Here is a 14,653-nt window from a genome sequence, read left to right as displayed (position 1 = left end):
TAAGGCTTAAAATTGGAGTGTGACTTAAATTGTTAGCCAGCTGTCCCAACCAATTTGTTTCCCTACTGACTTACATTGTTACTTTATCAATATGCTAAATTTTTACACACACATACTTAGTCACCCTGGGGCCTGGTTCCAGGCTTTTTATTTGGTTGCATTAACTTGTCTTTCTGTTCTTAGTTACCATTCTCAATATATTTTTCCCTCTGTACCTTTACAGTGATGTACTGGAAAACTTGAATAGGTTTGTCTTAATCACCTTTGTTCTATATACATTTCATCACTGTATTTTACTTTTGTGAGGAATTTATTTCAATATTTTACTCTTAAAAGTTTTGACATTATTTATTTATTCATGGAAGCTATTTCTCTGAGACTCCATAATAAATCCTTAAAGATTTTTGGGATTATCTTCCTGTTGTCAGAAAAAATATTAATATGTTCTGCAATTATGTATTCTGTAAACATTTATAGAGTCTGTATTAAATGTAATCACTTATCCAAAAGGTCAATGGATTCCTTAAAAGGTATTCGAGCATGTTTTTCTTTACTAGAACCTTCCACTTTTTGTATCTCTGAAGGAAGAGTTGCTATAGGAAGTTTCAAGCAAAAACTTGGGTAATACTGTGGCTTCTCATAAGTACTTACTTATAGCCTATAATGATAATGATGTCTCTGCCTATAAAAATACCAGTAGGTAAATAGTCCTGAAACAGAGCTGGGAAGTTTATGCATTAGCCCATGAGATAGAGACTGACCATTTTTTTGTTTCCTTTCCACACAGCTTTCTACAAGTTCTGATTAAAGTCAGAAATAGACACAATGATGTGGTTCCTACAATGGCACAAGGAGTGATTGAATACAAGGAGAAGTTTGGGTTTGATCCGTTCATTAGCAGTAACATCCAGTATTTTCTGGATCGGTTTTATACCAACCGCATCTCTTTCCGCATGCTTATTAACCAGCATAGTAAGTTGGGTTTTCCTGGTCCAGTTTTGAAAAGATAACCAGAGTGATTTCTCCCAAATGTTTTCCTGTTACTTCACTTTTAATTTACTGACATGAATTTTTGTCTGTAGAAATTTCATTTCTAGTTCTGTTTTTCCCAGGTGAGCTCTATCTATTAATCAGCTAATCATTAGAATTCTTCGTTGAAAGAAACCCTTGAAAGGCTTTTTAGATGCTCATATTAGAGACGGGACCACTGCCTGCCTTTTAAGCCTCTGCCGTTATGTTCCTGATGGGGACGAGGGAATGGCATTAGTGGCAGCCTGGTGTTCATCTCTGAATACGTTGAATGTCTCTGAGAGTCCTTTCTAGTCTTTATCCGGAATGGTACATGTTTTCCTTTTTGGTTTTAAAAACATTGATACTAAGAATATTGAATTGTTATGTTGCCAATATGAGCAACTGATCTTTTATTTCACAGTGATTAGTGAAATCAGATTAATCAGGCTTGTCAAACCCTAATCCTGTGTTGAGACTTTTAGTCCACTCTCTGGGCTGATAAGCAGATAAGAAAAAATAACTACGGTTCTCTCCACAAAAACTTTTTGACTCATCTTCAGTGTGTCTCTTTGTCTGATTTAATAATTTTTATGAAAAAGCATCCAAGTGTCTAGAGTCTAATTCATCATCTTTGCCAAGTCAGAAAATGGACAGAGCATCTTTATTTTACTAATTTGGTTTATTTGGATAAACAAATGTTATGCAGCTATTAAATGTGGGTGTGTTCTAAATGTGTGTCTTTTAAAAATATAAATGTATGGCAATTTACAGTTATAGGAATAAAAAAAGAGCCCAAATACTATTTAACTAAACTACTTAGATAACTACAATTTCTTTTTGACCTAAATTTGTGTGTCTACATAAAGGTGTGCATGTTTTTAGATCATTGATTAAGCTTACCCACCTCTCGTGTTTCTTCCACATAATCATTTGGCGCTTTACATTTTGTCCTAATGCCCACGTTTGTTCTGTCATAATTAAAATCTCCCCTACTTTATTTAAGCATTCTTCTTTTGTGGCATCTAAGTTATTCCCATTTTTTTAAATTTAAAAATGGGTACACATATAAACATTTGAATAGGCACACATATAAACTTTTTTCTTTGGGGGCTCCTTTTGGCTTTTTTTCAGAAGTAAAATTTTACAAACCTTGCATATGATGAAAAAAGTTGAATATACTTTTTAAAATGCTCACACAAATTTTGTTCATGTGTAGTACAGTGAAAAACCATCTCCACGTTGGAGGCATCTGCAGTGTTCGCAGTGAACACCCTTGGCAAGCCTAACTGTGCAGACTGCATTTTCTAAATATTTAGAGAATATTGGAACAAATGTCTGGAATCGTGCTGAGAAAGTGGGTAAACTTGGCTTAAGGATGAAAGGAAGTTTTTTTTCCATCCAAGCCACGTTGGGTCGAGGAGAGCGTGTTGGCTACCTGGCCCGTGTCACTGCTTTAGGACCTGCTTCCTGCACCTGGCAGGTCTCATGGGCACGTGCTTCCTCCTTCCTTGTCCGATAGTTGGTCACCCACCAGCTGGTTCTATTGCTTTAAGACACTGGGGATGCTAAAATGGTTTTCACAAAGAAGAGAATCTTTCCAAAACTTACCAGCCCCATGTTTCTCTCCTTGACCATCCTAGCCTACTGTTTTTTAATCCTCTCCCTTTTCTCTTGTGTTCCTTTAGCGCTTCTGTTTGGTGGTGACACTAACCCTGCGCATCCTAAACATATTGGAAGTATTGATCCCACCTGCAATGTGGCTGATGTTGTGAAAGGTAAGGAGGCCAATGAAACGTCAGCGATTGTAGTTCAAATGGGATTGTGGTTTCATTGAGGCAGCTTGGCTCTAAAGTTATATCGTGGAACTGTTTGCTGATTGGTCAGGCCACTCTGGGCCCAAGTCACTTGATCCAAATATGTTCAGGAAAAGATGCATAATTAGTAATGTACAAAAAGGTAGTGTCTACTTCATTAACTAGGGTTTTTCTTGTAGTTCTCTCTGAGCAGTAAACATTTGTTAGCCTAAGTAAGATTCTAAGTTTCAATGGCCACCACTGTCTGAAAATTTCAGAGAATGCAACCCTTTGTTATAAAATTCAGCTGAATAGGGGAAGGATACAGCTCAGTGGTAGAGCAGCTGCTTAGTGCATGAGGTCCTGGACTCAATCTCTAAGTACCTCGATTAAAAAATAAATAAACATATAAATTTAATTAATTAAATGTAATTTACCCCCCCAAAATCCATCAGTGTAAAATTCAGCTGAATTCGCATGTTTGTACGATGTATACATCTTTCTGACATGCACTCCAGGTTTTAGAATCTCTGTAGCAATTGGGCTTCCTGGGTTCACTGGACATGGATCTGGACACTGTTCCAGTAGCCTCAGGGTAGAACAGAGCCCTGGAGCCATATGTCCCTAGTACCCAGGCACTTGGAGTTTGAACAGAAGTTTCCTCATTGTTCGTTTAAGAGAAATGCTAGCTCCAGAAAGCCTTCCTGGTTGTAAGTGATCCACCAGGTTCCTGGACTGCTTCAGTTTTCTGCAGTATTATGGTGACTCTCTGCAGCTTCAGGACCCCAAGCTGTCCCCTTGCCTAGACAGTATCTCCTACCATGGCCCTCCTCTCCGTCCTTGAAACACACACCTTACCAGTTTTCAGGACCACAGGTCTCCCGATCTTCTTCAAGGATCTTTGTGGCTCTTACCTTTTCTGAACTGTGTAGCTAAGTGAATAGGAGGCAAAAGAGGGCCTTGTTTCCTTGGTAAAGCTCTCAAGCCTTCCTCAAGCAGAGTGATCTTTGCTGTTGGAGCTTAGGGGGCCAAGGGCAGGGGCCCAGCGTGTGCAGCCTCCCCAGTGGGGAAACAGACCAGATCTTCAGCCACTCAGGCTAAGGAAAATGTGTGCTATTTGGTTAACCTGGGCATCCCCCTGTGGTCTTAGCTCAGCCAAGGATTGTCAGGATTCCCCGGCCTCTGCTTAGGTAGAAAACATTGACTCAAGTTATTTCAGTTATAAGTGAATAGGCTCAGCCCCAGCTCCCTAAGAACCCTGGTGGTTTCTCTCTCATAAGATAACCCTGTGGTTGATCATGACCTCTGCAGGCCCCCAGTGGGGAAGGGAAGCAGGATCGGTCTTATCATAGCTCATATGTTCATTTGGCCCTCGCCCAATGGCTTTTATGATTCCAAAAACCTGGTTCAGATAGTTGACTGCCCTTAGAAAAAAAGGCACAAATTCACAAAGCAAAAGTGCATTGCAATATATTGCATGTGTGCCTTTTCTCTTCAACTGCAAGCAATTTGATGTCAGGGTTTGTGTCTTACACTTGTTTTGTGACTTGCATAGAACTTAGTATATGCTTGTGTAGATGGTCAATAAATATTCCTTGGCTTGATAAGTATTCTACCTTTTGATAATTTACTTTTTTAAAAAGCTTTATTAAGATACAAGTCACATACCATGCAGTTCACCCATTTAAAGTGTACAATTCCATGGTTTCTAGTATATTCACAGAGTTTTGCAACCATTACCAAGATCCAATTTTAGTACATTCTCATCACCCCAAAAGGAAAACCTCATACTCATTAGTAGTCACTCCCCACTACCCCTCTCCCCAGCCCACAGCAACCACTAATCTGCTTTCTGTCTTTATAGATATTCCTAGTCTGGAGATTTCATATAAATGAAATCATACAGTACATGGTCTTTTGTGATTGGTTTCTTTCACTTAGCATAATATTTTCAAGGGTCATCCATGTTGTAGCACAAATCAGTAGTTCATTTCTTTTGATGGCCGAATAATATTCCATTGCATGGATAGATCACTTTTTGTTTATTTATTCATCAGCTGATGGACATATAGGTTAGCTCAGTGATCTCGGACATGTTACATAAACTCTTTGGGCCTCAGTTTCCTCGTCAGTAAAATGGTGCTCTTGGAAATTCACCTATATCATAATGTTAAGTGAGTTAATATATGTAGAGCTCTGGAAGCAGCGCCAGCACCCAGTAAGGGCTGTAGGTGGACAAGTCCATGAACAGTAGTCCTTGGGCATCACATGAGTCATTTGGCTTCTCATTTATACCATTGATTACATAATATGTTGGTACCTTTGCTTTTGTTTCTGGCATCAATTATAAAATATTTAAAAATATCGTTTATCGGGAGGGTACAGCTCAAGTGGTAGAGTGCATGCTTAGCATGCATGCGGTTCTGGGTTCAATCCCCAGTACCTTCTCTAAAAATAAACCTAATTACCTCCTCCTCAAAGATAAAATAATTAAATAGTACAGTAATAAATAAAATATTTTTTAAAACATCATTTAGGACATTTTTGAGACACTTGAATATTTGACATTCAAGAAATATTGTTCATTTTTTTAGGTGTAATATTGATATTGTGGTTATGTTCTTTTAAAGGCATCTTAGCTTCAAGTGAGGTATTTTGAAATACTACACGTGATATGAAATGGCATGTGGGTTTTGCTTCAGAGTTATCCAGAGGGAGGGCAGTGAAAAAGATTGGGCGTGTTGAGAACTGTTGAGGCTGGGGAGGTGTGCACAAGAATTCTTACACTGTGCTGTGTGCTTCCGTCTCCGCCCGCCATTCTGCAGAATAAAGTTGTAAAAACATAGTCCTTTTTATCATCTCACTGTTTCTTCACCAAAAATGTCTTTCCCTAAGTTTTAGAGAGATTTTAACCCTGAGTCAGTACCACCAGATAAGTAATGGGGATTGGCAGGCAGTTGTCAGTGCTCCTGGAGAGCAGAGGGGTGAAGCAGCACGATAGCGAGTCAGATGATGAGGGGAACCGGCCGCAGCCCAACTCTGCAGGTGAGCAGAATTCGTCGTTTGCAGCACTGACTGTCAGGACTGCTCTTACTAACCTTACTACATCCTGCCTGGTCTTGGTGTTATTCCTACTTCTGTGGGTCTCTCTACCTGGGGTGTAAATTCCTAAAGGGCTGAAATTACTCCCATCCACGCTTGCATCACTCCTCTCAGGGACAGAAGTTCTGAACCAGACACTAGCTGAAGATAATGTGCAAAGCAGTTGGATCAACATTAGAAAGAAAGAAACTACAAGTTTATGCCTGCAGTTTATGCCAACCTCATGGCCTCCTGCTCTCTTTGGTCTTTGTAGTCACGGTTTTGACACTGGGCCAGATCCCCCTGTCCACTCCCTCTTCCTGTGCTCACTCGCAGCTGTATCTTCAGGCTCTCTCCTGCCCCTGTGAGACCGCTATTTACTGTGAACCAAGTTGACTCCATCCTCTCATTTCATCATTTCTACAGCTTGTCTGGCACAGCCTGGATCCCTGGCGAAGCCATACCCAGTGAAAATCACTCACTGTGCCCCTCTGCCACTCGGAATGTCACTTCCCCCAACACACACACGGTGCGCACACTCCTACCCCCACACTCATGGGGCAAGGAGGAAGGACCGCCATGCTCCTCGTTCTCCACTGTTTCTTTCAGACCATCTTTTTCACTTCTCAACAGCCTCTTCCCTTAAGTAAAACAATTGTGGAGGGCGGTTTTAGATTCTGGAAGTTCATCAACACATAAAGCAACTTCCACACCATCGACTTTTCTGCCACCTTCATTCCCTTCACAAATCATGGATCCTGCCCACAGCACACTGAGGACACTTGGCTTGCACATACTTTCTTGAATGCTCTGGTGCTTCTTCCACTTACTAAGGGTCACTCATTTGTCCTCAAACTGTTGGTATAAGTTATCCCACAGGTATATGTATAAATATACATAATTTATACATATATGTTATATAAACTGAAGAAATAGGAGTACAAAAAGGAGACTTACTTCCATAAAAATCAAGTTTGAATGCTTTGGAAAGACTTGATAGAAGTCTCTTAAAAATGTAATGAAATGACTGTGAACAAGACAACTATTAAGTGACAGGACAGCACTGAGTAAACCTCTTAAAAGGAATCTGCACTCAGATGGCTTGACAAGTGTTTTTAAATTTATTACCTTAAAGAAATAGGAATTGGAATTCACAGATGTATATGGTATTGTTTATCTAGGAAATACGACCTAGAACCCCAGGCCAATCCAAAGAAGAGGCTTTGGCCTTATTTGAAGATTGCTAGGGGAATAAATTGTATATTTAAAAGTGTATTTTAAGTTAATGTTACAAGTGTAGTCATATTTTATGGTTTCCCATTATCCAACTTTTTTGTCAATCATCCAATTCCTATTTCCGGTTTGGTCAGTTAAAAGTACTCATGCCATATTATCAAAGTAATCAAAAGTGCTCATTGAAGAAAATTTAGAAAATGTGGGAAAAGAGAGACGAGAATAAAAATCACTTGTTTTCATAACCCAGTGACATAACATTGTTTTACACATTTGAATTAATACCAACTTTACAGGTTGGTATGTGACTGTGAGTAACGTGAGTCTCTTTGTATGAAATCCATAGTGATTTGTCTATTTCCCCATCTCCAACACTAATGCCCATCATGCACCCCTTCCTGGCTGATCTGCTGTACTCCTCATCTCTATATTCAGTGGTTTTCCCGGCCAGGTGTAGATAACCTTTATTCCTCACTGGGGTATTGGTCTTAAATCGGTTACCTTTCCTACCATGGCAAAATTAGCTCAGCAACCTAACAGGAAACCCAAAGGGCTCTTTCCTCCCTGTGGACTAAAGCAAATTTTAATAGTCAACTTTCTGTTTCATTCCCTGTGGACCCACTCTCAATTCTTGGAGTGTCTGGATACCCAAGCAGAAGCTCTTTGGGGCTCAAAATAAGACTGAGAAAGAACAAACGAGGCAGAGAACACCAGCAATCAGAAGGCTTGGAAATTCTTCCATGTCTTCTATCAAATGCTAGAGTCTCCATCCCCAAATGCCCCAGGGGCAACAGAGAGTCCCAAAGGGCCCAGGCATCACCAGCTCTTCTTCCGGATACTCCCGAGTGCTGTCAAGGAAAGGAAGAGACGCATGTCAGCTTCCTTCAACTCTTAGTGATGTCTTACTGCTCCCTTCCTTTTAAAGTAGTTGGTTATTTTCCACTGGTTTTTCACCTTCTCCTTGTACCTTCTGAGATTTCTCAGTTAATCTTCTCACTTGGCGCCTCTGTCTCTAGTATTTTTCCCCTTCCTTTTGTTTGAGGAAGCTTGATGTAGAGGGAGGAGGGGTTCTGAGTCGTAATGACAGCTCTGCTGTTGGTTTTCTCAGCTGTGCAAATCCTGCATGGCTTAAGCATAGTCAGATGTCCAGCCCGTGCCTGCCGGTGCATGCACACATGTGTGTTTTCCAGCCTTGGAAAGCCTCAATGAACTAACAGTGATTCCATACTTAGATCTCTTGAGACAGACTCCAGGGAACTTTTATGTAGAAGGGTAGGGACAATATTTTTATTTTTGACTAGACAGTTGTATAAATGTGTAAAAGTGGGGTGCATCCTGCATCATGTTAATTGAATGTGTGGAACACTGAAGCATGCCTCCTGGCTGCTTATTTAGCACATTAATATCTACCTTTACACATCTGCAAATTACAGCCTCGTGGTAGTGAGTGCTAGAATTAGTGTTGTAGAGCAGCTCTTATTATCCTCTGAGAAGTGCCTTCTGGCGTGACCCCTTTCCCTCCTTTCTTTGTAAGAAACCAGGAAATCAAATGGAAAATCCTGTGGTAAGATCATTTTGAAGGTACAAACTTAAATACTTGGTACAGAAGTCAGCTCTCACAGTGATGTTAGCTTACCTCTGTTGTTCCTAAATGCTATTATTGTTTAGTGTGATAGCATACGGGCGGTATCCTGAGAGCGTGTCATTATTCTGGTTCAGAAATAATGTCTTGTGCTCTCACTTTGGGCTCTTCAGGTCACAAGTAACAGAGACCTGTTCTCACTGGCTTGAAAGACAGATTTATTAAAAGAACCTGGTAGATCCCAGGGTAATCCAAGGGCAGGAAGCACTTTAGAGTCGGGCTATAGAAATTGGAACTGGGAAACAGAAGCAAGGAGTTTTTTCTGTGTGTGTCTTTAAGTGGGTTCGTCAAGCCTCCCTCTTGTCTGTAGACTGGCAGACTTTTGAGGCAGCTTGTTTAGGACAATGACGGGCACTCCAGGCCTTCTAGATCGTGATAATTTTCAATGTATCCTTTTGCCTTCTGCCCTGCCTGAGTGTCTCGATCCTGAATTCTCAAAAGATGAATTTAATGGGCTTTTTTGCCCACGACCACAGGTTTTAGGATTCCGGTCAGCCTGTAGGTTGGTTGCCGTTGCAGTAGATGTTCTGCCTCACTTTTCCAGTTGGCTGTGCTTTGGGGCGGGTAGGAGAGGGTATAGTGGTAAGAAAGCCCCTGGGCTTCCCACTCAGAATGCATTTTGGGTAGAAGGATGAGGAGAGACTGACCTTATTAGAATTGCATTGTAATTTAAAAGCGTTTTCAAGAAGCAGCTTATCTGTGACTTCCTAACGCTTTGCGGTCGTTTACATTTACCATGCTGGGGCAGTGCTTCTTAAACTTGAGCTTGATGGTTTTCTGTATCCTGTTAGACCCAAGTTAGGGACTGTGGCATCTTCATGTTTGTTTTTTCAGCACTCAGTCAAACTCATCCTTGTCCAGCCTCTTATAACATACATATAAGCAAATAACGGCCTGTATTTGTGATAGAGGCTAATATTTGATAGCAGAGGCCTGTGGTGAATTTTGAATAGGAAGATCCTCTAAGAAAAACAGCTCATAAAAATAACATCCATATGCTATTAAATTTTCCTGTGTGCTTTTCCTTAAAACTGATTCCTGGCTATGGTGGATCTCTGGGGCTGGTTGCTATGTGAACCTTCACTCTACTCTTTATGGCTTGGCCTTTTTTAGTTTTAGTCTTGTGTGTTTACCATTTGGATATTCTAACCTGGGGGAGTAAAGATACGCTACACCCACAGTTTTATTAGTTACTTTATCATCAATACCTTATTTCCCTTGAAAACAGGTTAAAATCACTTGTGTTCAGTGGCAGTAACAATCATTTCCTAATATTTCCTTTTAAAGATTAGTGGTAAATAGTGGCACCAATATATTGCAGATAAAAGTAATTTGATAAATTATCGTGTTTTAAAATTTTGGTTTCTGTTTAAAAACTAGAAGAGTCTTATTTAGAAAGCTTATTATTAGTAGGACTTACATTTTACTCTAGATATAAAAGAGATGAATTTTTAAGCCAGTGTTGAAGTTTGGTTGTCATGTTGGTGATTTTGAAAAGCTTTTTCATTTTTATGTTCCTTTACTTAAATAGAACTGTCCTATTTGAATAGGTATGTGCTCTCATACACTCCAGGACCCCATGATCATTCATGTCCTGGGAGCAACAGTGACAGAATTAGTGTGTCCCAGACTTGACTTTCTAGGCCAGTGGTTACCCAATCTACTTTCTCTCTCTCTCTTTTTTTTTTTAACTTGGCAATGAATTCTACACACACACAGTTTTGGGAACCACTCTAGGCCACTAGTTCCCAGTCTGACCGAAGAGAACATCTCTTATTGGTATAGTTGATTGAACCTGGAGAATTTTCTCCAGGGCAGGATTGTTCCATTTAACAGATGCTTACTAGATGTGTATTGTGTCCAAGGCGTTATTATGTGCCATGGGAACTTATTAAAATGCATATGAATATAGATTTAACCATTACTGCCCCCAAAATACTTTTGGCTGGCTTAAGTCTCATTGTCTTGTCTTGAGTTTTTCAAGGATCATAATGCAATTTCTTTTTCTTTTTTTTAGTGGAGGCAGTGGGCATTAAACCCAGGACCTCGTGCATTCTAAGTATACGATCTACCACTGAGCTATACCCTCCCCCCATAATGAAGTTCTTAATGACAGCATTGAATCACTATAATTTGTAGTAATGCCTAAAAAATTCTTAGTCACATGTGGTTTAGGAACTATGCTGGGGCTTTTAGTTTCAAGTTGGCTGTGTCTATCTGGACTCTACCTAATCTTCCACATGTTACATTTGTGTCATACTTTTTCTTAATAATGCTGTCATAATCTCATACTATTGGGCAAGCTGATGGCATGAGGAACTAGCCCATTTCAGGGGGTTGGGTTCTTTTCCTGTTTTATAGTGAATGGAAGAGCAGTTTAAACATCTTTAAAGGTGTTGCATATTTGTAGAAGTTGTTTTGTGGAGGTGCGTTGGCGTTGTATATGGATAATGAAGCATCGTCTTTAGATGTCAGTGTTTGTTGGTTTGAGTGTTGGAAGTTGACCGGCTTTGTGCTGTCGTGTCACTAGGTGGAGATGTAGCATTGTTTGGTGGTGTAGCCACAGCAGAGAGTGAGTCTTGATTTCTTTTCTTCTTATAAAAGTACTTAAGAGATATTTGGTGAGTTTTATTATACCCTAGGAAAAAACTTGTGAATTTCATATAAATCTGAGTTTTGATTGTCTTTGTTAGGGTTTAAATTCAGTCCTACTTTAATGTCTATTTTCACACTGATCAAGTCCTTTAAAATTTTTTTCTCCTCTTGCTAACATTTCCATTGCCTATCCCTCATTATTTCATCTGACATAATCTGATGTCTCTAACCGTGGTTCTTTATAGTGGTTTAATTCTAAAAGTTTAATAAAATAAGAATATTTACTCTGAGGTCAAATATTATATAAAATTTCAATTTGGTAGCAGTAGGAACCACAGCTTATAGTCTGAACATATCCTAATCTTATCTTTGTATCATTTCAGGTTGACATTGTCAAATTGTAATATATTTAAATTCTATATGGCTTATTTTCCCCCCTTTTTTTCTTTCCTTCCTCCTCTCTTTCTCTTACTTTTTTTTAAGGTTGATAATGTCAAATTTTAACATATTTAAATTCCATCAGGGTTATTTTTTCCCCCCTTCCTTCCTTCCTTCCTTCCCATCTCTTACCTCTTGAATCTTAAATTCAAGTATTGATGTGGGGAATCTGGAAGGAGTACTAGCCTGTCTCCAGAGAGCTGGTATCCAGTTGAGGACATTGCAAATGTGACCACGAAGCATTTTAAACTAATTTGAATGTCTGAGCTTTAGAAATTGTAAAGGTGGAAATGAAAAAAACGTCTTGCTTTGGAAGACAGTCTGGCTGTTCTTCAAACGTTTAAACATACAGCTACCATATGATCAAGCAATTTTCTCTCCTAGGTATATACCCGAAAGAAATGAAAACGTATCTTTACACACACACAAAAGCGTGGGAGTGAATGTTCATAGCAATGTGAATAAACATATGAATGTTCATTTGTAATAGCCAAAAAGTGGAAACAATCCAAATGTCCATCAACGGATACATGAATAAACAAAATGTGATGTATTTGTACAATGCAATATTAACTCAGCAATAAAAAGGAATGAAGTATTGATGCATGCTATAACATAAGTGACCCTCAAAAGCACGCTAAGTAAAAGAAACAGACATAAAAGGCCACATATCGTATGATTCCATTTATATGAAATGTCCAGAATAGCAAAATTATAAACACAGAGCAAATTGGTGCTTGCCTCCAGCTGGACGAGAAGTAATGACTGTTAATGGTTATGGAGTTTCTTTTTGAAGGTGATGAAAATGTAAACTTAATTTTGGTGATGAATGCACCACTCTGCTAATACACTAAAAATCATTGAATTGTATGTGCATTTTAAATGGATGACTTGTATAAGAATTATATCTCAATAAAGCTATTTTTAAAAGTAAATTATCAAAAGGTTTAAGATGTATCAAACCAAGGAGTATTTATTGACCATCTAACAGGCATAGAATGAGTTCTCTGTGAGTTACCAAACAAGTGTAAGCCACAAACCCTGACCTCAGATTGCTTGCAACTCAAGAGACAAGGCACACACGCAGTAAAAAATAAAGCACTTAGCTTTCTAAATTTGCTCCCCATCCTTTGGATGTAACTTCCTGAATTCTGTTTTCTATCTGCCTCTGTAGTGGCCTTGGTCTTACCCTTTGTCGGTTTTTTCCCTTGCAAAAGCAAACTGTTGCTCCTCAGACTTTGGTAAATAACAGCCCCAACCCGTTCCCTTTAACTAACCTAAAGGAGATTTCTAAACAAGAGTAATGTCTCCAGTAACATATTGTGTGGCTCCTGGAAACTCATTTATTCAGCCAATACTTGTTGCTGTTTCATTTATAAGTAATTGGCAGATCTTAAGACTGTCAGCGTTATTATTTTTGAAATTACAACAAATACCTTTTTAGTAGTTTAGTCAGGTTGCATGCTATTCAGAAGTATAGTCTTGAGTTTATAGATACTCATGAAAAATGCCTTTCAGGAAAGATTTGAAAGTTAAACAAAGACATGTTTAGTATAGAGCTGGCTGTATCATTATTAGTGCAGCATTTTGATATTGTTGTGGTCATTAAAACTAAAGAAAGAGATTTTGGTTCAGTTAGGGTAATTCTTTTATAGGTGAAAAAGGCTATTTTTTAAGGCAGTAGTTGATTAATTCTCAGTCTGTCAGGTTACAAGTTGTCCTTGTTTGTTTATTCTGTTAAATCTCTCTCCCTCTCTCTGAGTCCATGCTATCAGTGCACCAGCTAAACTCTTTCCTCTCTTTGCAGATGCGTATGAAACTGCCAAGATGCTGTGTGAACAGTATTACCTGGTTGCTCCAGAGCTGGAAGTTGAAGAATTCAATGGTAAACGAAAAATAATTTTAACCTTAAATACAAAGAAGCTGGCTAAAAAACTGATTATACCTGAGCTATATTTCAGTGAGATGTTCAAATTATGCTGCTTTTTCATCTTTTGTGTCTTTTTGAAACCTTTTCTTTATCTTTGGTCAATGAATTTTTGTACAGGACTGTGTTATTAGAACTCCCAAGTTCTTGAAACAAAAGTGATCAAGGTAGAAGCTGGTCAAAGATAGAAATAAGCAGTTCTCAAAATAACTAGTGCAGTCAGTAAACACATGGAAAAGTGTTAAGCTTTGCTAATCAAAGTACAAAGCAAAGCACAGGGAAATGCCATGTTTGTCTTTCAAAATGGCAATGATTAAAAAAACATTTTAATGCTTTGAATTGGTCCCCAGAAAAAATGTTCTCTCACCAACACGTATACATTTCTGGTGTAAGTTTAAATTGGTAGAGCCTTTCTAAAAACAAAAGGCTAACAATATTCTTTCTCAAAAAATTATAAGAAAATAGAGATGTGCACAGATGCACATAAGAATGACAATCACAGTGGTTTTCTTATAGAGAAAAATAAGAAAACAATCCAAGCTTTCCATAGTAGACAATTATTTAAATAAACTGTGGTACACCTATAAGGTAGAATACTACGCAGCCATTCAAAGTAATGCTTTAAGGAATATTTAATGTATGGGAAAAGTTGAATTTTTTTTTTTAAACACAGGCCATAACATTTTGTAATAGTGCAAGTTCATTGGAAAATATATTGAAAGGTTTATCCCACCAAAATACAAACAACAGCTCTCTGGATAGTGGGGTTTTAGCTGATTTTTATGTTAATAGTATGAAACTATTATTTACATGTTACTTTTTTTATTCATAAGCTACGAAAGAGACATGCTTCTTGTAAAACTACAAACATAAATGCAGAGTAAAAGGGAACGTCCCCACTACTCTCTCCCGTACAGAGTTTTGGTTTTTACA

General features: G+C 38.6%; 1 protein-coding gene across 3 annotated transcripts in view; it reads left to right on the top strand.

Moving 5' to 3' along the window:
* Positions 1 to 14,653, top strand: part of PDK3 (pyruvate dehydrogenase kinase 3) — a 156,522-nt gene that overhangs the window by 114,269 nt on the left and 27,600 nt on the right. For all 3 annotated transcript variants that reach the window (XM_064483318.1, XM_031445692.2, XM_010997563.2), the window contains exons 4-6: positions 788 to 972; positions 2,697 to 2,786; positions 13,601 to 13,678. In XM_064483318.1, the coding sequence (XP_064339388.1) occupies positions 788 to 972; positions 2,697 to 2,786; positions 13,601 to 13,678 (353 nt within the window). The remainder of the gene's footprint in view (positions 1 to 787; positions 973 to 2,696; positions 2,787 to 13,600; positions 13,679 to 14,653) is intronic.

The sequence above is a fragment of the Camelus dromedarius genome, chromosome X, assembly GCF_036321535.1.
Source record: "Camelus dromedarius isolate mCamDro1 chromosome X, mCamDro1.pat, whole genome shotgun sequence".
Lineage (NCBI taxonomy): Eukaryota > Metazoa > Chordata > Mammalia > Artiodactyla > Camelidae > Camelus > Camelus dromedarius.
Note: the sequence above shows the minus strand (reverse complement) of the source record. Positions and strands in the feature narration are given on the sequence as shown.